This window comes from Chinchilla lanigera, unplaced genomic scaffold (assembly GCF_000276665.1).
Source record: "Chinchilla lanigera isolate Chin_1 unplaced genomic scaffold, ChiLan1.0 scaffold00077, whole genome shotgun sequence".
NCBI lineage: Eukaryota > Metazoa > Chordata > Mammalia > Rodentia > Chinchillidae > Chinchilla > Chinchilla lanigera.
The window spans coordinates 9612222-9637841 of NW_004955478.1; the positions used below are offsets into that span (position 1 = coordinate 9612222).

Consider the following 25620-nt stretch of genomic DNA (forward strand, 5'->3'; position numbering starts at 1 on the left):
ATACATATATATATATATAATCTCCATATTATATGCATATATTTATGTACTTGTACATATATGTCTGTATTTGTTTTTTCTTTGTTTTTTCTTTTTGGTACCAGGAGTCAAATTCATGACCTCAGGCTTGCCAGGCAAGCGCTTATTCCTCTGAGCTACACCCCTGCTTTAAACATATTTTTAGACATATTTTTCTCTTCTCATCATTTCCTCACCCAAGTTTCTCATTTTATATTTGCAATGACCTCAATGATGTCTCTGAAATATTCAGTTTAGTGATATTTAAGGGCAAAATATTTCCCATAACAATGTTGTACTTATTTAAAATCTTAATGCCTATATTTTAAAAATCAGAAAATGATACACACACATAAACACATTCTTCCCATTAGTACTGGCTGTTTCTTATACTTTTATAGTAATTAAATATAGTAAATATGATAATTTTTTATTAACAAACAGACATCCATTTACGAAAGAGCACAAGAACAATGCAAGCAATACTGAATTACAGACAAGATGATAGGAAATTAATAATCGTTGTTGTATTACATATTGATACCTTCAAAGTGGCTACTCAGGAAAACAAATATAGATGTTAAATAGAGTACTACAATATCAATATTTCCTATAGTTGAGTCTAACAGCCCTGCTTGGACTATTACTGGGCAAGAAGGGATAAGAGTTGGGGTCAAGGGATTGTAAGTGACAACAATGGGGTTGGATATGGTCAAAATATGTTATATGTATTTATAAAAATACCACATTGAAACCTAATATCTTGTAAAATTAATAAACACTAATAAAATATAGTTTAAAATAAAAGCCCTGTTCAAAGAAGCAACAAAATAACTGAAATGCTATCCACTGGGTGGGAAATGATTACTTGGTTTTCCTGCTCCTTATTTGTAAACTCAATCCCTGTATCATTCCAGGAAGTTGTGCCAGTTACAAAACTCAATTTTTTCCTTAAGGACATAAAAACCAAATAACAAAAAGTTCTCATTTGTGAAATAATTTAGAGGTATGAAAATACTGTGCTTTACTGTCATAGAGAAAAGGAAAATTGTCCAATAGAAGACAGACAGGATGGGGGTGTCGCTTAGTAAGTAGAGCCTTTGGCTGGAATACTGAAAGCCCTGGGTTCATCCTGATCACTGCAAAAAGTAAAATTTAAATAGAATACAAGAAGCCAACACAGAAATAGTTCTGCATAATTACGCATCAGTGGCTTGTGATAATTGGCTAACGACCATTTTTCTTTGCTAAATTCACTTGTTATTTTTCACACTTCTTTGGTACGCTCCTTGAAGTTTCTTTCAAAGTAAATGTGTCCATGAAAATCAGTGCTTTTTTTCTACTCTGCTGGGTGTGTGTGTGTGTGTGTGTGTGTGTGTGTGTGTGTGTGTGGTGCTGAGGACTGAACCTAGGGCCTCATGTATGCTATTCATGAGAATGTAAATTAGATGAGCTACTGTGGAAAACAGTATAGAAATTCTTCAAAAACTTAAAAATATGACTATCATATGGTACAACAATTCAACTAGTGGGTATATATCCAAAGGAAATGAAATTAGTTTGTTAAAGATATATCTGCACTCCTGTTAGTGCAGAATTATCCACAATAGCCATGAAACGGTAGTAACTTAAATATCTATCAACTGAAGAACGAATAAGGAAAAAGTAGAGGAAGAAGGTAAGAGGAAGAGAACAGAAAAGAAAAAAAAAGGCAGGAGAAGGACAGGCAGAAATACAGGGAAAAAAGAAAGATGGGAGTGAGAAAAAAGATGGTATTAGGACAATTTATAAAAATCTATGACATTACTAATATCTAAGTTTACTATCTCTCAGCCTATCAAATAAGTAGCCAGACTTTTGTGATGTATGAAAATAATTTTAAAAAGAGCTAACCAAGATAATTCAAATTAGTGTCAGAAACTCTCACAGAAATACCTCCAAACTAACTGAGCAGCATTAACAACCATGATGAGATATTTTAAAGCCTTACCGGTAGCTGGTAAGCGTTCTAGGTTCTGCTGTTGTTCTTCTGTAAGTTTCATATCTGTGTTTTTCAGAACAGTATCCATATTACTGATGTCACTCTTTCCTCCTTGGGAAATAAAGCATGGTGAAATTAAGGAAAATACCAAATCATATAACAGTGTGGGCTATGTGTTATACGTCCTACATGTTGGGTGAAATAAAGGAAACCATTCCTGTCCTTTATTGCCCTTTATAGTGTGACTCTCTACTTCATTAAAATAAGTACAATATATTGGTTAATTAATTAATTATGTCACTGAAGAAACTAAATTAAGTAATTATAATGAAAAAAGTCTTTAACAGTTTGTTCTATTTTACTTAAATTCCCAACATTATCATCTTTACTTATTAAGTTAAAGTAATTATTTAAGGTATATGTTTCATTAACACCTATAATTTTGTTATTTCTAACTTGCCAAAATAATCACAAGATGTAAAAAATAATAAATAGCTTATTACTTCAAAAGTACAGTATCATTATTTTATCAGATGCAGCCAAAAGAAATGAAGGGTAATAAGAAATAAGCATATGAAAAATCTGGTAAATGGAAGGAAAGCTATTAAACTAGTATCTAAGAAATAAAGTGGCTATCTTAAAATAAATATGCTATTTGCTAAATAAAATATGTTGTTTAAAAATATATAAAAAGAATATTACCACAGATAGTATATAAATTTAAAAAGTTCATTTTACTTATTCATCTTTCTAACCCTTATCATAATGTCTAGCACTGCCTACTTATTCAGTGAATTATTAATGAATTAACAAGCTTTCACTCATCTATAGATGCCTTCCTATCTTTTGTCCAATTCTTCTCCACTTTACTATCAGCTATAAAATAAGGGACTAATTAGATCATGCAAGTAAATCATATGTACTGTGAAACTTACAAAATCATTAATGTCAAGCATAGTAATTTTGAGATGTTTATATACTGGTCCAAAATACGGCCTCATTTAATTCTTAATAAATGTAAAACATGGAAGTGGAGAACTTCTCAAGAATCATTAATGAAGATTCTCCTTTCTGGGAGATAATGAATTGATTGCAAAACAAGACACTGCTGAAATGCATAACAGACACCGACAAATCAGTATTCAAGTTTTTCAGTTTCTTTCAGAACTCAATATGAGTTCCATTTTAGATGACGGAGAGAAGACATGTCTATCCCTCTAATGTAAGGAAGAATAGGCATATACCTTTTTTCCTTATTATCTATCAAAAGTAAAACTTTCAAGTAATCAGTTGTAGTGAGCTGTCCCTTCTAATATTTGTACGTAAACCAAGAAAAGTGAGACTTCCGTCTTACAGTCCATTAGGAACCCTACAAGGACCCTGCACAGAAGTTTTTGAGAAACCATGGCATGAAAGGAGTAGAGAACTGGATGCACTGGTGTCTAAGAAGGAAGGTCTTTGACAGTCTCCGAGCTCTCCACATCCCCAGAATGGCATGAAAGAATGGCGAAACGTTTTCTATGATGCAGTGAGAGGAGGACAGGTCAGTGAGAAGAGAGTCAAAATCCAAAAGGCAGATGGGCAGCCATGCCAAGAGGCGAAGCCGCGAAGGCCAACTGCAGGATCAAGTGCCAGCGAAGACAGTCACCGCTCAGCACCTGATGCTCCGACGAGCGCAGACCGGAATCTAAACAGACTGCTGCTGGCACTAAAGCCTCACAGATCTCCTTCAGTTTGGTATTCAAATTCATATGGTGGCAATTTTCAGTATTAGTGAATCCAAGGAATCTAGATCCTACTCTTTTTTTCTTGTTTTGTTTTTGCCTCTATATCTTCTTGTCACACAACTGAGCACTTCCTCCTGTTGGCAAGTAGAAGTTTATACCCTGCTGTTGGTATATCAATTGTACTATTAAATTATTAGGCTTAGATATTAGATGACCATCTCTCCCACCTTGGCTGAGCTATGTCCTTCCTTCCTCCCTCCCTCCCTCCCTCCCTCCCTTCCTTCCTTCCTTCCTTCCTTCCTTCCTTCCTTCCTTCCTTCCTTCCTTCCTTCCTTCCTTCCGGGCTAGGTCTCATTTTTCTGGGCTGGTGCACCCCACTAGAGACTCTTGGCCAGCTGCCCTCCCTGAACTTCCAGCCAGCAGGAGGTTGTGTGTCAATTCCTTCTTGATATATTTGACTGGATAAATGTAACGGTGGTCGCAGCACAAAATCAAACCTGCTGAAGCATTTTCTGGTGTTTTTTCATTTCCTCTGCACCTTGGGAAATCACTTCTATTTCTAGTCAACTGTTAGGGGTATAGCATGGTCATTCTGCTTTCCTACTAGATTACAATCTTCTGGAGAATCAAAATGATGTTTTATAAAATCCTATATTCTCAGTGTCTGACACATAGAACATACTGAGTGTACTGAATCAGTAACAGAGATAAGAACTACCAAAGTCTTTCTATAAATATATGCTTACTTGTAAAGGGCTGAAATAGTGAATATATATCCTTATTTCTCCTGTATTCCCCAAATTAAACTTTCAAAAACCATAAAATTTATTCTTAAGGAGAGCATTTAAAATAATTTTTATTACTTTTAAATTATTTCTATGGCTCTTTCTATATGATTTTCATATCGAAATATTGTCATTTTAAAAAGACCGCAGACTACAGAAGATGTATGCCATGCCTATGCATATGTTACCTTCAATTGATGGATAGTTTCAGAATTTCACAAAATTCTTTACCTGACATCTCCATCCTCATGTTTCCTAGAAAAATATCTAGGTTGTGGTCCTCAACTTTATCACCTAAGAGAAAGATGAAAATGATAAAAACTATGAGAACAGTAAATACTAATGAATTTCAATTATGAAATATACCAGCTGTATCTTTGTTATTATATTCAATTTCAGTGAGATTTATGCCATGTATTCAGATGCATGCAAAGTTATTCTGTCAGAAATAGAATGCCCAAATACCCATTAACCAATGAATGGATAAAGAAGATGTGTATCTTTTATACAACAGAGTACTTAGCCATGAAAAAGGATAAACTTGGAAATAACTCTAGGTAAATGGATGCACCACGAGACCATACTCTTAAGTAAAATAAACAGGGCACACGTGTGTAAATATTGCACTGCTTCTCTGGTGTGAGAAATCAAAAGTGTAATTAAGGACCAAAATGTATAACAGATATTGTGAAGTAGGAATAAATGTTCAAATGGGAAGGGGATAAAGTAAGGAAGGGAAAAGAAAAAATGAGAAAAGGAAAAAACGGAAACAAAGCTTTTGTAATAATGAGGGGAAGAGGGGTTAAAGGGAGGGGAAATGGGGAAAAAAAAGAAGCAAGACATATCATGTACAGGTACAGATCTCCTATGATGAATGTGATCATTATATCACACTATTATTTACATTATATCTGAAATGTACCAAAAATTAGGATAAAAAAGAAATAGAAGCATGCTCCCTTGGTCATTTTTCAGGGGATATAACTATAAACAATAAGAACTTTTGACCAAGTGGAGGCCATATACATTGAACATGAGTTGTTACTAGCATTAGAATAGGTAGGAGGTGATATTTAACATTTGGTACGTAAGGTATCATGTAGTTATAAAATGTGGAGTCAATTTTCAGATTGCACTCTGAGAAAGTGATTTTTCCCCAAAAGGATAAATGCAGTGTTCTCTGCCAGCCAGTTCATCAGGAAGTCATAACAATTATAAAGTATATGCACTAAATAAGAAAGCCTAAAACTACACTGAACAAAATTCACAAAATTTAAGGGAAAATGGAAAATACAATAATCACAATTGGAAATTTTAGTACGTCTCTCTCAGCAGTTGACAGAATGACTTAAAAATGCAGTACAAATAGAGACTGAGAAAACAGTCACCTTACTTTACTTCATATTTCTAAAATGCTACAGTCTTTGTAAAATACACATTGTTTTCAAACATACAGTACATTCACTAAAAAAATATGTGGGGCAATAACACAAGTACCAGTAAGTTGGAAAATACTGAAATTATGCAACAATATGTTCTCTGACCACATTGGAATTAAATTACAAGTAACAATAAAATAACTTTACAAAGCCCAAATATTTAGAAATCAAATGACAAACTTCCAAATGGTCTATAAATCAAAGAATTTACTGGGGGGAAAAACAGGTTATGTCTCAAACTAAATCACAGTGAAAACAAAGCATATCAACATTTATGAGATGAAATAACAAATTACTCAGTGAAAACTTAGTACATTCAAAATAAAAATGGAAATAATTTTTAAAAACATAAGGTAGTAAAAAAACAAAGCCAACAGAAGAAACAGTGGCTAAATATTAAATACAGTTCTGACATTCCAGTTGCTAAGGCATAAAAGGGAATTTGGGTAATTATCTGTACAAAGAAGCACATGGGGTTTTGAGGAGAGAAACTTTTCCTGATGTTAAATTTTAAAAGTTATTTCTCATATTTACCACTACATAACACAATGGACAGCATCTTCAGAACATATGGTAACACTTTTCATATGGTTGTTGTTAATGTTTCATCAAAAACAGATGAAGCATGTTACAGTATTCAGGAGTGCTTCCAAAGAAGCGATTTCTACAAAAATAACTCTCCATAAATAATTTTGATTTGTCAGCACTTTACATGGGATGCCTATCAAACAGCGGGGAGAAATGGCTCAAAGAAGAACCTTAAGCTTTTGCAACCCTAGAGAACCTTTCAAAATGTATAGCATGATATGAATTAGAAATTTGAAGATAACAATACGCAATATAATAACCATTGTTAATTTCCTATCATTTTGTTTTGAAATTCTCTATCATTTTAATTGTTTTTCTCTTTTAAATAAAAAAGAAATTAATAAAAAAAGAAGTGGCAATTTCAGCTTGAAGTCAGAATTATCCTTCCTATCTAAAAGTACAAAATATAAAACATTCTCTTCTTTTCAGTACTGTAAGTGCAAGACAGGATAGCTCATCAGAAAACACTGATATTACAGCAGTATGATGTATATCAAAGCAAAAGCCATCCTTAACACTATAAAAATATTCTTAATGTTATAACTGACATGCTACAATTAAACTTTGAGTTAGTTTATAAGGAGAAACTGCAAAGAAGAGGGACGCCTACAGAGAAACAACCAATGAAACCTAAGCTCATATTGTTACTCCTCATCTTACAGATGGGAAAATCAACGCTCAGTGAGGATAACGACTTGATCGAGGTCGTGAAACTTAACTTGAACAAGTGGAATTCTTATCTAGTCTGCATGATTTTGGAGACCATTCTCTTAACCACTGCACTTAATCCCAATATCATTGTTACATGATAAGAATTATGCTCAAATCATTAACAATTTCATAGCTGTAAAATAATTGAACATTTTTTAAAAACATACCTTTTCCTTCCTTATTAAGTAGTAAGACTGAACATTTGATTCATCGTGTGTGTGTGTGTGTGTGTGTGTGTGTGTGTGTGTGTGTGTGTACTGGAGATGAACCCAGGGCCTTAAATTCTGAGTTCAGAGTTTAGCATGCTTCACCCAAATTTTAACTAGGAGTAATTATTCTTTAAATTGCCCTGTTAGTATATTTGTCCTTGTTCCTATTGAGCTATTCATGCATTTGGAAATATATTTTAAAGGCAATACAACAGTTTTAAAAGTTCAAATAACAAAAGAAGAGAAACCCAAATATAAACAAAAATTCTAGTTAACTATAAAAGTTTTCACCAACTTTTTTAGTAAAGAAAAGTTATAAATTAATATCAGGAACTACTATTTATCATATGCTAATGATTCATAAAAATATACTTCAGTAAAATTGAAGTACGTGCAATAGCATAATTCTAACTGTTGACTCATTTTTAAGTAATATTATTTTTACATTCATAAGGTTCTTGGTGAAATACAATTGTAATCAAGACTCTGGTCCCCAGACTAGAAAAGATAACTAATAATCTTTAAGGACCATAATTTATTTTTAGTTGTGCTACACATTAGGTATGTATGGTAAAAAGTATCACAAAATTACAATATTAAATAACCTTAAGATTGTCTCAATAGCCTGTGTGGGGTTTTCCCAAGAGACCTACAACTTACATAGCATTATCTACCTTCATTCAAAAAAAATTCTTACTTTTAGGAGCAGATGAAAGTGGTGAATTGACCAAATTGTCCATGAACTCTTTTAAATTCACTGTCCCATCCTCTGAAAGAAAAACATATATCTGAGAACACAGGAAAAGTAAAAGATCAGATATAAGAAATAGACAGCTATAATTGCTACATTGAAAAATAATTTATAGATTAGGTTTCAAAATATAGAAACATGCATTCAGTCAGAAAGACAGGTGCAGGTAGACACGCTGTTTGGAATCTCTAGCAGGCCCCCACATGTGAATTGTAGTGGAGACCCTTGGGGTTTTGGAGCAAGGCTCTTGCCACAATCTGCAGACAACTACTCTCCCTTTGGAGAACAGCTCTTGACCTGCTACTGGGTCTTAGTGGAAACTCAATGCTTGACATGGGACACCAGATTACCATTTGGCCTGAGCTGCCTATCATTAGCTGGGTATTATCTGATCCACCAAGTCATAAGGTTGGACATGCAACAGTTACAGTTAATCATTAAATGGAAAAGGTATACAGGTGATCAAGCCAGAGCAGGTCCAGAGGGTATGAGTAAATTACATGAAGAAGTTGCCCAGATACTCAGGGCTTCTATTCCAGCTATATTCACTTCTACTTTCCAGCATGCACCTCTGGCCTCATAGGGCATACAATATGATCAGCTGTCAGAGGGAGAGAAGGCTAGGACCTGGCTTATGATTCTGCACAATATGCGAGCACCAACTGCAAGTGGACAGCTGGAGCATTACAGCCCCTTCTCAGGACATCCCTGAAGGACAGCAGTGAAAGAAAATCTTCACAGTGGGCAGAACATTGGACAGTGCACCTGGTAGTACTTTTTGCCTGGAAGGAGAAATGGCCAGATGTGAGACTATATACTGATTCATGGGGTGTAGCCAATGGTCTGGCTGGATGGTCAGGAACTTGGAAGGTACATAACTGGAAAATAACTAACAAAGATATCTGAGGAAGAGGTATGTGGATAGGCCTCTTCATATGGGTAAAAATGTAAAAATATTTGTTCCTCTGAAAGGAAAATGCTCAAAAGTAAAGAGCAACTGGGATGAGGGAAAAGAGAAAAGATTTATGTATGTATGTATATACAGGATAGCTAACATAGTTGGACTACTGACTTCTATTGCTTTACTGAAAGGAACAGTTAATGATTACTTATTTAATCAATCTTGCATGTCTCTATTTGTCTTCCTGAGAAACCACTTTGAAGATATCTATATGTAATACAACAACCATTGTTAATTTCCCACCACTTTGTCTGTAATTCAGTATTGCTTGTACTGTTCTTACGCTATTTTATAAATGGATGTCTGTTTGTTAATATGTTTTCTCTCTTTTATTTTTAAAATAAATTTTAAAAAATATTTGTTTCTCATGTAAACACTCACCAAAAAGTGGTATCAGCAGAAGAGAACTATAACAATTGTGTGGATATCATGACTTGTTCTGCTGATAGTGGTCAACCTCCTTCTTCAGCCACCCTGGTCATTGCCCAATGGGTTCATGAACACGGTGGCCATGGTAGCAAGGATTGAGGTTATGCATGGGCTCAGCAATGAGAGAAAACAATATAAGACAAAATTTTATACCAGAGAAGTGGGGTCCCTGTTGTGACTGTACCTGACCATGTGGTTCTGGAACCTTTGGAACTAGCTGTGGAAAAAGCTTGGAAAGGTTCAGAGACTCCACTTGATAAAACAGCCCTGGAATGGTTGAGTCTATACTTGATGGGAGATTCTAGTCAGAGCTCAGAAGACCAGCATGCTGCTAGAAGTGCTGCTGGTAAAGTCCAGGCTTGGGAGGTTTACACTGGCAAGAAAGAATGCATTGGTTGTTGGACCCCAGACGATGTGTGTTATGACTTGGCAAAAAGTTTGTCTACATTTTGCTCATGTCTGAGCCTGAGACTGAGTCTAAGGGTGACAGACTAATTAATCTTGCAGAAGAAATTTCAAAGCACTCTTATGTCGAGGCAGTAGCATGGCTAATGTTGGTGGTTTTTAGCCATATCTATGTTCAGAATCAAGAGGAAAAGGTGCAGCAGAATGATTTAAAATGTTGTGGATTTGGCTAGAAAGGAAGCCCCTGTAAAACTGTGGACTGCAAAAATAGAGAAGAGAACCTGATTGCTGAGAAGGGACAGAAGAATCATAAAGATGGCCTTAGGGCATCACAAGAACCTGCAGGACTTCACCATCTGCAGCCTCAAAATTGCAAAAGTAGGGGCTGGGGATTTAGCTCAGCGGCAAAAGCGCTTGCCTGGCAAGCGCAAGGTCGTGAGTTCAGTTCCCGGTACCGGAGGGGGAAAAAAAAAATTGCAAAAGTGAAAGACTGTTTTGAAAATAAGAACCCCACAGGACCATGTTCCAAAATGGCAGCAGCCTAGGGAAGTTGTTCCTCAGGATTTGGTTCATAGGCACTGGACCCCCTACAGCCAAGAAAAGAAGAAGCTCCGTTACTGCTTCAGCTGGTGCAAACTCTGGCTTCATCCACATGGTGCTGGTTTTAGATGCATGCCGAATGCAAGAGTGGTGAGGGTCAGGAAGACTTCCACCAAGATTTTAGAAGAAAGCCTGGAGGGCTAGGCAGTGTAGCCCTGAAAGGGCATCATGTGATGCTGTGAGTGTGGAGGTGAAGACGCTGTAGAGATCCCAGATGTTTGGAGAATCCAGGAACGTGGATCATCTGGGAAAAAAAAAAAACTGCAAGGAGGGAGCAGAGCTGACCCCAGAGAGAAGCCATGGGAGCTACAACCACATGTAGTGGCATAGGGGCAGAGTCATCCAAGCCACAGATTTCTGGGGATGTTGAAAGGGGAACTGTGGGATTTAATGTTTGCCCTGCTGGATTTTGGTCTTCCTTTGTTCCCATTCCTTGCTATCCACCTGTTTGTAACTTTTGGAATAGTAATGTTTACCTCATGCCATCTATGTTGGAAATGGTTAACTTTTTCCATTTGAACAGAGGCTCTGTTATGGTTGATACATTGTGTCAACTTGGGGAGTCTAGAGGTTTGGCTAAGTGACTCAGCAGGGAGCCAGGGTGTTTACTTTGTATTCATCCTGAGCCTACGCAAGAGGAAGGCATGCAGGGGGTGTGGGTGTGGAGGACCACCTCCACGCTCCCCCCAGGGCAGATAGGCTGCATAAAAAAGGGAATTGAGGAAGGACTGGCTGCTCTTGGTTCTTTGGAGGAGCTCCAGTCTTTGCCTTCAGCTTGGTCATCTCCTGGCTTCTGGTGCAGACTGTTCAGCTTCCGCCTGGGACTCTTCAGCCTTCTGGTGTAGGCTCTCTGGCCTTCGGCATAGATTCTCCAGCATTCTGCCACAGACCCATCAGCCTCCTGATACGGACTTGCATGGACACTGCAGTGAGCCCTAGGCCTGGGGCTGGGCTCTTCAATCTCCAGCATGCAGATACCTTCTGCACAGTTCCTCATCCAACTCTGTGGCTGACCATTGTAAACCAAACTTGTAATTTCTTGTACTTTTGTATATCTAGTGTTATATCTGTTTCTCTAGTAAACCCTGACTGACACAGGCTCACAGCTAAGTTTGCCTTAAATCTCAGAGGAGACTTTGAACTTGGACTTTTCAGTGATGCTGAAACCGTTAGGACTTTGGCAACTCTTGGAGTTGGACTAACTATTTTTTGCATAAAGAGATATACATGAGTTTTTAAGGGGCCAGGGGTGGAATGTTATGGTTTGTGTCTAGATTTCCCTCCAAAGCCTCACGTGGTCATAGGTGGGGCTTTTTCAGAGATGACTGAACTACAGTGTGTGATGCTGGAATTAAGGGTGTGTGATTACTAAAACAGTCCACTGGTTGGTTTGGAACTACCCTAATCCTGGTAGCCTAGATAGAATACAAAAGGGGTAGGAAAAGGCTGCTAAGGCCCCATGCTTGCTTTGTTACCTTCTGCCTACCATGAACTATTTCTCTTCTGTGATGCTTGTCTACTATGCCACCCCATCTTGGAACTAGCCGACTATTGACTGAAACCTCTATAAACTATAAGCCAAATAAACCTTTTTCTCCCTTAACTTTGGGTGTTGGGTATTTTGTCTGAGCAATGAAAAAAACTAGCTAAGACAACTGGGTTTTGAAATATAGAGACATGTATTAGTCAGAAAGACATGTATGTAGATTATTCAGACACAGGCACACACTCGTCTCCTGTAAAACTCTTCTGTATGTTGCTACTAAAAGTAATTAGAACACAGCTGACAATAACTAGAATGCCACTAGGTAGCAGGCAGAAGAAAGCCTTGGATAGTTATGGAACTGATAAACCTTTTAAGAACCCTTAAACCGTTTAAACAGATTACTGTTAGCAAAGGTAAATGATTCAGAGAAACATATTAAATACTTACCCCTGGGGGCCACATCTTTCAGTGCTCTTTGAATAGTATCTTGGGGTAATGGAACACCTGTGTTTTTTATCATGGAGGCTAAGTCATCAGGCTTGGCTCCGTTATTTCTAATGGAGGCCAGAACTTTCAAGGCATCTTTTATTTCTATATGCAAAAAATATACATGCTGTAACAAGTTTTCAAAATGTTCAAATATGTTTAGAAAGTTCAAAATTATAATAATAAAGTAGCTGTTTCTACCACTCATTAATTATCATGTCTGAGCTTGCTATGAACTATGCCATTTACTTTCACAAAAACTCTGTGAATTCAGTGTAAATTTCTCCTTTATTTAACACATAAGAAAACCTAATCTTGGGAGGCTAGTCTGTCTGACAATGCACAGTTATTAAATGTGAAGCCAAGTTTGAAGGTCAAGGTAATGATTTCATAGGCAGGATATTTAACTGTTACAATTGAGTCACTAAAGATATGTAAATTTGAGATTTAATAATTATTACAGAAAAAAGTCTCAGAACATCTGCTTATACTGTTCTCTACCATGCCTGAGAGTGGGAAATTATTTAAAGATATGGTAACTAACCCCAAAAGTAATTCTCTTGCCAAAAGTTGGATCACTGGTCATAATTTGAAGCAACTATAATCAGTTTTTTCACTTTTATGTGTAAAAATGTCTCCCAAATAATAGAAAGGTAGTACTAATGTATTAAAATCAAAAAGGCAATCTTTATTTTTGAAATTACTATTTGTAAGTTATTCTTTCAAGTACAAAACAATTTAGGTGTCATATTGCAATAAATACTATCATATCAAAACATTAACTCTGAAGAGGTTAAGTTTATGAACCATATACCTATGAAAGTCTTATAGGCCTTATTTGGAAAACCAAAAATTAAAAATAAAATATTTTGTCTATTAAAAATATACACTGCAATGACCTCATGTTAAATATAGTACTATGCTATGAAAAATAATTATACTTTGCAGCTAAATAAGTTGAGACTTTTGAATTTACTTCTGTTTCAATTTTGGAAAAAATTCAGAAAATTAATCTATTTGACTTCTCAAAAAAAAAAAAAAAAACCACACTGTTCCAAGCATACCCAGGAAACACAAAACAGCTCTGAATTTACTGTCCAAGTCTCAAAAAGCCTAAACTTTGAGGAACACTATGTTTCATCACTTAATCTTCTCATAAAAGTCTCATTTTAATACTCATAAATACTAGGAAGGATAATGCGGGAAAGAGGAAGGAACAATGATCTTATTCCTACAGGATTGCAATAAAATGGCTAGTTGTGAACTTATGGGCAACCTTCTTAGCTCACAAACTTGGACACTGGGATGTATCATATAGACAAATTTTGTGTATTTGCACTTTTTAAGTGATGAGAAATATACCATAATTCCAGAAAACAAAAGTAAAGAATGTTTGATGAGGATGCTCTTTTGATTCTTCACCCAAAGTACATCTGTTAAATATATATATGACTTATTTTATAGCATTAGAAAACTACACAAATGCATATAATGAGAACTAAACAATTTCACTCAAAATTTTTATCATTAAAAAATCCTCACTTACTTGAACCTTTAGTAAAATATGATGTTTGCATCAATCCATTCAGATAATCCTTTAAATCTACCTGCCCATCTTCTGAAAATGATAAAAAAAAAAAGGGGGAGTGAACGGTCTTTTATCAAAAAGATACAAAAGATATACATGCTTACTTAACTCTCAAAACCAAAGTTATTCCTGAGTTTTTCTAACTCTGATTCTGCTATGCAACAACTCAGAATAACTATGGGAAGCAGCCTGATCACGGTGACTCGTAGTCTTTCTTGCTACTGAGCTAAGGAGCTTTTTACATGGATTCTACCCATGCCTTGACCAATCAGGACCATGGTTCTGGCGTACTTCCTGTTGGATATATTCTTTTGATTTTTCAGCATTATGAGTCCTCCGTAACTGCCTGTATTTTCATGGAAGATAATTTATCCATCAGAAGATAAGTATCGGGGACCAGGCTGGGTGTACCTGGGCACAGGCTCACACTCTGGGCAGCAGGCAGAGCAATCAGCAAGACCAGACCAGGTGGAACCAGGCATGGCACACACATGCTTGTGTCAGGCGGTGCAATCAGTAGAACCAGGCCAGGCCCTAGCAAGGGCACATGGGTGTGTCTAGTGAGACCAGACCCTGGCACAGGTATACATGAAGGTCCTGACAAGACCAGAAGCATGGAAAAGTTTGAAGCAGTAGTGAGGAGCCAGCAGTTGGTAAGTTAGGTGAATCCAAGTTGAGTTTCAGCACACAGACACACAGAATAGGAGTGAGTGGGTCCACCATACTATAGCAAAGGACCCTGGAGAACTCTACCAATGGAAGACCAGACCAGCCCCCATATCAAGAGGCAAGATCAGCTCCATACCCAGCACAAACCCATGGCAAACTTGGCTGGAGTACACAGCACACTTCTGGGATCTATCTTCCACACTACAGCAGAACTGTGAACACAAGAGCAATTTTACTACTTTTATTCTCCCTTCTTTGTCTGATTGGCTACCCTGTTCTTGTATGGATGGCTTTTTGTCTTGTTTTGTGCTTTGTGGTTATTTCTGTTTTGGGGTTCTTTTACTCATTTTTTTTATTTGTCATTTTTTTCTTTTTTTCTGGTCCCTTTTTTATCCTTCTTTCTTTTTCTCTGTCTTCCTTTTTTTTTCACTGTTTAGATTTCTTACATTTCTTTTTGTTTTCTTCTACTGATTCTCTTTTTCTCTTTCCTCAACTATCTCTTGAATTTATCATACTTTCATGTGAGTAAACACTATCTCTTCCCTTCCTGTATCTTTTGTCCCTCAGACGAAGGACTTCTATGTAGAACATATAAAGAATTAAAAAATCAGGCCCCCCAAATTCAAAGACTCAGTCCAAAAATGGGCATCTGAGATGAATACATACTTCTCAGATAAAGAAATACAAATGACAAATAAATATTTGAAAAAGTGTTCAACATCACTGGTCATTCAAGAAATGCAAATTAAAACAACACCGATATTCTATCTCACCCCAGAAAGAATGGCTATCATCAAAAAATCAACCAATAACAAATGTTGGTGGGGCTGTGAGGGAAAAGGAACACTTCTGGACTGTTCATGTGAGTGTAGACTGGTGCAAACAGTGTGGAAATCAGTTTGGAAATTCCTCAAAAAATTATGATTGGAGGTCCCATTCCACCCAGCTAATCCCCTTCTGAGTATTTCTTCAGAAGAATTAAAGACATCATACCACAGTGATACATGTGCACCCATGATTGCAGCAGCACAATTTGTAATAGTTGAATCCTGGAAACACCCCAAATGCCCATCAACCAAGGAATGGATAAAAAAGATGTGGTATTTTTATACAATAGAGTATTACTGAGCTGTAAAGCAGGACAAATGTGAGGCTTTTATAGGTAAATGGATGAAACTATACTCATAAGTGAAATAAATCAGACTTCCATGTGTGAACACTGTATTGTCTCCCTAGTGTGAGCAATTAAGAGTAAATGAGATAAAAAATTACAATAGATATTGCAAAAGGAGAAGAAACTGCTCAAAAGGAAAGAACAACTGGGATGTGGGGAAGGAGAAAAAAGGAAGGGAAAAGAAAAATAAAACATATATATGTATGATATCTAAGATAAATGTACTACCAATTTCTATTAGTTCATTAAAAAGAAAGGTTTGTGGTTGTATTGTTTGATCAATTTTGCACGCCTATATCTCCTAATCTGAGCAACTACTTTGAAGATAACAATATGCAATATATTAATCATTGTGAATCTCCCATTATCTTGTTTTGAATCTCTGTATCATTGTTTTTATTGTTTTTTCTCTTTAAAATAAAAAACAACATGCACTGTACTAAACATTGTTACTCTCCTATTTTCTTGTTATGAAATTCTGTTTTATATTTTCTCTTTAAAATAAAAATGTAAAAAAAGATAAGTATCATCAACCAAACTCAACAATTATATATAAAGAATCTTATATTTATAAGCAAATACATATTGACAAAAAGTATAAGTCCTTTGTTTTCTATTCATCATATATGTAGGATTTAGGAAGAAAACACAAGGCTTCAGGTGAAAAATAAGTATTTCACTGGCAGGATTCCAAAAACACCAGTATAGCTCCTTGATGATTCTGAGAAAATCACACTGATTGTGCACATAACCACACAGGATTAGGCCTTTGTTTTGTGGACTTGAGACAGCTTCAGACCAATAAGAACCTGTAATTCAACCCTCAGGAGACAAAGAAATAGAAAAAGAGAGGAAGATTATACTTACCTAGGATATTCAATGAGAGGATCATCCAGAGCAAATTCACAAATGACCATAAAAGGGGTCATCCAGTGCTGCTGAACTACTACATTTGATTCCTAGTCATGTAACTCTGCGGACTTATGAGTGAAGGTGAACACAGCTTTAGGGGTAATAAGTGACGCAGAAAAGACGATACCTACTATCTACAGAAATGGATGAGATCATCTCCTGTAATTCTTCCTCTGGAAAATGAATCCCCAAGCCTTTCAGTATATGTTCACCAGCATCAACATCAATTTTTTCGTTGGTGACTTGGTCTAAGGCTTTTGCAAGTTCATTAACCTCTGCCAAGAGAAAATACTTTCAGTTTAGAAATAATCAAATTCTACATAATGAACTATAATTTAAATCAGTATAGATACCTGAAATGTTTATTTAAAAATGATATAGTACAGGGCAATTTGCATTAAGTACTCTCCTGATGTACCTATGTATTTAACTCTCATTTATACATATAAAAGAGAAGATCAATTATAAGGTATACTCACAGAAGGAATTAAATATTAGTTAATAATTAAAAGCTAATGTTAACATAAGAGAGATTTTTATTCTTACATACTTGTCTACTCTATTTAAGAACAAATGTTTTAATAGAGGTCTAATAGAGATAATCCCTTGGTCAAAAGAATGTCATAATTACCGAAACTTCTAATTCTGTGAAAGATCTTAGAGAACTTTTATAGAGGGAGTTACTTCCTTCATAGTACTTCCCAGAAGTTATCTATTCTCTCCAGGGAAATCTCATATAGACCTTATAAAAACATAGATCATATGAAAACATGATCAATCTGCATTAGGTACTTTTATTATTTGGATGTGTAATCTCAAGCTGATGAACTTCCTAGGTTCACAATGTGTTCACACTGCCTTTGTATTCAGGTAAAAATTTTCTGCCTATAAACAGACTCCTAGAAAGAAGATATCCCTGTAGGGCAGTAATTCTATTCTAAATCTCGAGAAAACTTAGACTCAGCCATACTGCAATTTGCAGCGTCATAGTGCACATACAGTCTGACTTGGTGAGTGCTCAGTCTGGTTTGTGACCAGAGTGGTGGAGAGAGGTGAGTTTGTGAATTGAGGCACCAGTGTATTTATTATTAATAATTTGCACATTACCACATCAATTGTGTGATTCTGTTAACACAATTAACTACTGTTCTATTAGCTATACATAAGACTTAATCTTCCTAGTTAACTATTTTCCCACAGACATCAGGTTCATTTTCATCTCTATCTCTGAGCATGCCAGTCATCTCATCTAGAATAACCAAATCTTTCCCCTACCTTATCCTCAATCTCGCTACTAGTTCAAGGTCCATCTGTTCTTTTCAAGTTTCCCCAGGTTATCATATTTCATTCTGATCTCATTATAACTTAGTACCCATAGCTCATGTACCTGGTGCTACATGGTTTAATATATTCCTTTCTAGATGTACTTTTATAGGTTATTATCTAGACTTAACTGTATATGTACATGTCTGTATTTTCTGATAGATTAAGTGACTTGCCTGAGGTCAAAATCAAGAAAACATTAATGATTTTCAACAAAGGTTTAAGAACACTTATTGGGAAAAGGACAGTCTCTTCATTAATTGGTGCCAGGAAAAGTGGATATCTTTATGCAGAAGGGTGAAGGTGGATACCCAACAAATACAGAAATCAGCTCAAAATGGGTTAGAACTGAGTTTAAGGTTCAGAACTATGAAACCATGTAAAGAAAACAATAAAAATGCTTTGAGACATTAAAATGGGCAAAGATTTGTTGGATAAAAAAAGTCAGTTGCTAGGAAGGCATTCTTACATACTGTTGAAGGGAATGAAAATTAGTACAATTCTTCTTTATTTTAAAGAGAGTAGTAAAAGAAAAAAAAAGAGAACAATATAGCATACCAACATTACAAACAAACAAAACAAAGCAAGCACATTAAAAGTGATACAGGGTTTCAAAATAAAATGATAGGAATTAACAGTGGTTGTTATATTACATAGTGTTATCTTCAACTACGTTGTTCAGATTACCAGATGTAAGAATGGAAGATTGCTCAAACCATTAAGGAGAATAAAAAGTAATTATTAGATAAAACATTAGAGATAATACAGAGTTTCACTAGGCAAGATGGTAGGAATTCACCTCTTTTCTCCCCATTCTTGCCAGCACTTGTTTTCTCAATGGGGAATCAGTACAATATTATGGAGGTTCCTCAAAACCTCAGCGAGAAAACAGTGCTGGCCAGGATGTGGAGAAAAGAGAACGGTGACACCTGTAGGGAGAAGGTAACTTAGTACAGTCAGTGTACAGGTTCCTCAAAAAGTTAAAAACATCACTACCACATGTTGCAGCAATCCCACTACTGGGCACATACCCAAAGGAAATGAAATCAGTATATCAAAGCGACATCTGCACTCCCATATTTATTTCAGTACAATTTATAATAGCCAAGAAATGGAGACAGCCTAAGTGCCCATCTGTTGATAAATAAAGAAATGTGGTGTATAGATACACAATAAAATATTTTTCTGCCCCAAAAAAAGAAAGAAATCCTGTAATTTGCAAGCACGTGGGTGGAGCTAGAAGACATTATATTAAGTAGGCCAGTCTCAAAAAACAAATATTGCATGATCTCAATTATATGGGGAGATCTAAAAAATTAATCTCATAGAATCTGAGGGGAGAATGGTGGTAATGAGAGGCTCAGGCAGAAAACGCACCAAATAACTTAAAAAGGCCAAATTCATCCGAATAACAGCAGATTTCTCAGTGGAAACCTTAAAGGTCAAGAGGGATTGGAATGAAGATTTTTGAGCCTTGAAAGAAAATAATTGCCAACTCATATTAAGGTAGCCTAAAGATATCCTTCAAAATTGAAGAGAAATAAAGACCTCCCGCGTTAAGTGTAAACCAGAGAAATTCATGACCACCAACTCAGCATTGCGAAAAATACTTCAGAGAAGCCTAAACAGAGACCAAGAAGACAACAACCATGAGATAAGGGGAAAGAGTAAAGCTCATCAGAAGAGAAGATAAAAGAATAAACAACGAAAAAGAATCAAATACCAAAGAAACAACATAGTGACGATGAATAAACACTTTGCAGTAATACAATGTAAATAGTTTCAACTTTCCAGTTAAAAGATATGGATAGGTAGAATGGGTCAAAATACACGACTCATCTACATTTTGTCTGCAAAAACTACACCTCATCTTCAAAGACATACACAGACTGAAAATGAAAAGATCCGAAAAGATACACCAAGCAGCTTCAAGCCGAACCTTTATCTGACAAGGTAGAGTTCAAAACGAAACTGGGCAGAAGAGCCAAAGGAGGCCACTAGATATTAGAAAATGGACGAATTCATGAAGAGACAATAATTGTAAGTATACATGCACCAGTGATGCATCCAACTTCACAAAATAAATGCTACTTGACATGAAATGACAGATACACCCCATGAAAATCACAGTGGGGGAATTCAGTACCCCCTATCATAAATTGTCAATGAGACAAAAAATTAACAAAGAAATATCAGAATTAAATAACTATATGTCAAATGGACTTGATCAGTATCTACAGTGTTTTATCCAATCTCAGCAGAATATACTTCCTTTTTAGCATACCATGAAACCTTACCCCAAACAGACCACATTTTAAACCATAAAGCAAGTCTCAGTAAATAAAAAAAATTGAAATAACCTCATACCTCCTATCATTCCACAATGGAATAAAACTGGAAATCAACAACAAAAGAAACCACACAAACATATGAAGACTGAATAATATATGTGGAGGAGGGGTAGGGGTTGAGCTAGGACTTTGCCATGCAGTTCTGTCTGGCCTTGAGCTCATCATGTAGCACAGGCTGGCCTGGAACTCACAGCAATCTTCCTGTCTCAACTTCCTAAGTGCTGGGGAATTACAGGCATGCACCATCACACCTAGCTGAATAACATACCCTTAAATGATCAATAGATCACTGAAGAAATGAAGGAAAAATTTAAAAATTCCCAGAATCAAACTACACTAGCAATAGTACATATTAGAATCTGTGGGACACAATGAAGACAATTCTAAGATGGACAATTACAGCTATGAGTGCCTCCATTAGAGAAATAGAACAGATCTAAATAAACAACCTAATGATGAATCTCAAGGCCCTAGAAAAATAGGAACAACCAGTAGAAGGAAAAATATAATAAAGATCAGAGAAAAAATTAATACAATTAAAACTAAAGAAAAACAGTACAAAGGACCAACAATTCAGAGTTGGTTTTTTGAAAAAATAAGCAAGATTGATAACTTCTCACCCAAAAGTAAAAGATCCAAATTAATAAAATCAGAAATGAAAAACATAAAAATAAAACAGACATCACTGAAATACAGAGGGTCATTACAAATTATTTTCAAAGTTTATATTCCAACAAATTGGAGAATCTGGAAAAAATGGACAGTTTACTTACACTTGAAGATTAATGAGTACCCACCCATGCATATACTCCAAGAAGGTATGAAAACAAAGAGAAAAACTGGTGAAGTAGCATCTGCAATAAAATACAGCCTCTCTGGGACCTAGAATGGAGAAACTTGAAAAAATCAAATTGGTGAAGGTAAAAAAAGTGTGTCTTTGGGACTTTGGAGGGAGCCGACAGGTAAACTAGAAATTACAGAGATCTTGAAAAACAGCACAATGCGGAGAAATCATACTTCTAAAAAATCAATGCAATTAGAAATGAAAAAGGAGAAGTCACAGTGGACACCACTGAAATCCAGAATATCATTAGTATTACTTTGAAAACCTGTATTATCATAATTATCAAATTCAGAAAAAAATGGATAGATTCCAGGATACATATGAATTTCCAAAACTGAACCAAGAATATATTCAAACCCTGAATAATCCAGTAACAGGCAATAAAATTGAAGCTCTAATTTTAAAACCTACATATAAGAAAAGCCCAGGATCTGATGAATTCACCATTAAATTCTGCAAGAACTTCAGTGAAGACCTAACACAAATACTTTTCGAACTCTTTAATGACATCAAAAGGGAAGGAGTACTCCCAAGGTCATTTCTGACAGTTACTATCACCTTGATTCCAAAACCAGAAAAAGACTCAACAAAAATAAAAGAAAAAAATTACAGACCAATCTCTGTAACGAACATAGTTGTGAAAATCCTCAGTATCCTCTGGATTCTAGCAAACAGAATGCAACAAATCATTGAGCCAAATCATCATAACCAAATAGCCTTCATTGCAGGGATGCAAAGATGGTTCAACATACACAAACCAATCAATGTAAAACATCACACAAATAGAAGCAAGGACAAAAATGACATGATCGTTATAATAAATGTAGAAGAAGCCTTTAACAAAATCCAATGTCCATTTCTGATAAAAACCCTTTAAAAATAGGTATAGAAGATTGTGTATTAATCTGATAATAGTCATTTATGACAAACCTACCACCAGCAAGATATTAAATGAGGGAAAAGCTGAAAGCTTTCCCTCTAAAATCAGAACATTGCCTCTAGGCCTTTTGCCTAAGATCAAGTGTAAAATCAAGAACAAGACAAGGATATACACTATCACCGCTACTGTTCAATAAAGTGCTCAAAACATTAGCCAGAGCAATCAGGCCAAAAAAGGGATACATTTTGTAATGAAAGTCAAGTTATCGTTATTCACATACCACAAAATCATCTACATAGAAGATCTCAAAACTTCCACCAAAGACTCCTTTAATTAATAACCAAGTACACTGACATGGTGATGCACACTTCTAATCCTAGGACTTGGGAGGATGGGGCAGGAGGATTACTATGAGTGCAAGGTCAGCCTAAACTACATAGTAAGTTGCTGTCCCAAAAAACCAAAAACAAAAAGAAGTTAGATACACTGGTACAGTCAACACAAAAATCAATAGTGTTTCTGGTACACCAATAATGAACTCACAGAGAAAGAAGTTAGGAAAACAATACCATTTACAATAGTTTGAAGAAAAATTGAATACTTAGGAATTAACCTGACCAAGGAAGTGAAACACCTCTATAATGAATATTACAGCACTCTAAAAAAGGAGATCAAAGAGGACATCAGAAAATGAAAAGATATCCCCTATGCCTGGATAGGCAGAACCAATATTGTCAAAATGTTCATACTCTCAATCATGATATACAGATTTAATGCAATATTAATCAAAATAACAGCATTCTTCACATTTCTCACTGCATTCCCTACACTGTTTTTGGGGAAACAATCCTAAGATTCATAACGAACAGGAAGAGACAGAATAACAAAAGCAATTCAGGGTAACAAAGCAAAAAGTTGAGACTTTAAATTATAGTCCAACCAGAGTAATAAATATAACATGGTAATTGCAAAAAAAATAAAATAAATGGACATGCAGTTCAAAGAAACAGAATAGAGGATGCAGAAACAACCACAGGCACCTTCAGCTATCCTTATCTTTTACAAAGGGACCAAAAACGTATGCCAGAGGAAAGCCTCTTTAACAAATGACGCTGGGAAAAGTGGCTATTCACATGCAGAGCATTGAATCTAGATCCACATATCCCATCATGTATTAAACTAAAATCAAAATGGATCAATGATCCAAATATTAAAACAGAAATAATCTATTGGAAGATAAAATAGATGAAACTCTTGAAGCCACAGTCAGAGGCAAGGGCTTTCTGAGTACAACGACCATTGCACAAGAAATAACATCAAGAATCAACAAATGGACTCGTGTCAAATTAAAAACCCTCCACACAGGAAAAGAAACAACCAAAAGAGTGAAAAGACAACCTACAGAATGGGGGAAAAAAGTTGCCAGCTATTCCTCAGAGGACTAACATCTAAAATACACAAAGAACTCAAAAAAAATTAGACCCCTCTGAAATGAAAGACCCAATCCAAAAAATGGGCAACTAAAATGAACAGCCACTTCTCAAAAGAAGTACAAATGGCCAATAAATCCATGAAAAAAAAAACGTTGAACATCTCAGGTCATAAGAGAAATGCAAATTAAAATAATACTGAGATTCCCTCTCACTCCAGAAAGAATGGCTATCATCAAGAAATCAAATAATAACAAATGCTGGAGCCAGGCAAGGTGGTGCATGCCATCCCAGCACTCAGGAGGCTGAGGCAGAAGGCTCACCATGAATTCCAGGCCAGCCTGGACTCTATAGTGGGTTCAAGGCTAGCCTGAACAGCTTAGTAAGACCTTGTCTCAAAAAAAAAGAAAAAGTGCTGGCAAGGACATATGGAAAAAGGAACCCTTATACATTGTCGATGAGAATATATTCTAGTAAAACCACTATGCAAGTCAGTATGTGGTTGCTCAAAACACTAAAACTAGAAGTTCCATTTTACCAGTTATTCTTCTTTCAGCTTTCATCCCAAAAGAACTTCACACTGACATAGGAAGTAACACAGGAAATTGAGAGTGGCAAAGCTGGCTGGGGAAGTAGATGGGACCTATTAAATACAAGATTCTGGAACATGTGCTAGAACAAATCCCAAAGTCCTGAATGTGGACTTCTCTGGAGAACTCCAGGGTAGCCTAGACCTGACACCAGCCTGAGACGTGGGATCCCAGCACTCTCAGCACCCATGTGTAGAGTTCTCATGGGTTTCCTCAACATTTGGAAGTATGAAGGCCACTAGCACCAAGAAGAGTTTGCTCTCACGGCTTTCCTCATGACAGTCCACCCTGCTATCTCTGGGGTGTACTTCTGTCTCACTTTTTCCACTTTTAATCGGCCCACGCTCACTCTGTAGAGCCGGTTTCTCCTTCACTCTTCACTTTTACTTTTTCAAATAAACTTAGCCTCTGCTTTGGGCTCATTTTTGTTCAATTCTTGTTCAAAATGAGAAGAATCTGGAATCTAACTCTGGAAGGCGAGGAGAGCAATCCAGAACTTGGTAATGTTTAATTGGTGAGCCACTTTTAGAAGGAGCTACCAGATAACAATACTGTAGTGATAATGCATACCCATGTTTATAGCACTGCAATTCCTAATAGCCAAATCTTTGAGGCAGATCTATATTTCCATCAACAAATGAATAGATAAAGAAAATGTGGTCTTTGTATACAGTGGAGTACTGCTATGCCATAAAGAGGGATACACTAGGGTCATTTGAAGGAAAATGAATTCACTTTGACCACAATGTTCAGTAAATCAGGCACATAAGGTTAAATATCACGTGGTTTCTCTTATATGACAAATCCCAAATATAAATAAACAGCAGAATAAAAGACAGGTAATAGGAAATACGGAGATACAAAAAAAATCTTTTGCAAAAGGAAAGGGTCCTAATAGATGAAGGGAGGGGGCAGGAAGGGAGGAAGAAGAAGAGAAGGTATGAAAAAAATTAAGATATGCAAATGTGTAAGTACACGCTTCCCACAGGGAATGTAATCATTATGTACTACAATCAAGTACTAATACAAATATAAAAATTTGCCAGGATATAGCTCAGTGGCACAGCGCCTTGCTTGGCAAGTGCAAGGTCCTGAGTTCGATTCCAGATACAAAAAAAAAAGCCAAAAAACCAACCAAACAAACAAAAACAAATATAAAAATTTTAAACTTCTTAGGCTCTTATGGCCTACATAAATTTACCTTGCACCTAGACTCTAATCCTTGCTGGGGGATCCTAGATGGAACACCATCTCTTTAAACTTCACCTTTTTCATTCTTGATT

At 36.0% G+C, this 25620-nt stretch overlaps 1 protein-coding gene across 1 annotated transcript in view; it reads right to left on the minus strand.

The window, feature by feature from the left end:
- Efcab3 (EF-hand calcium binding domain 3) overlaps positions 1-25620 on the minus strand; it is a 494429-nt gene that overhangs the window by 327801 nt on the left and 141008 nt on the right. Inside the window, exons 32-37 of the mRNA XM_005402243.2 lie at positions 17051-17194; positions 14123-14194; positions 12538-12681; positions 8156-8227; positions 4743-4805; positions 2009-2110 (exon numbers count right to left, since the gene is read on the minus strand). Of these exons, the coding sequence (XP_005402300.2) occupies positions 2009-2110; positions 4743-4805; positions 8156-8227; positions 12538-12681; positions 14123-14194; positions 17051-17194 (597 nt within the window). The remainder of the gene's footprint in view (positions 1-2008; positions 2111-4742; positions 4806-8155; positions 8228-12537; positions 12682-14122; positions 14195-17050; positions 17195-25620) is intronic.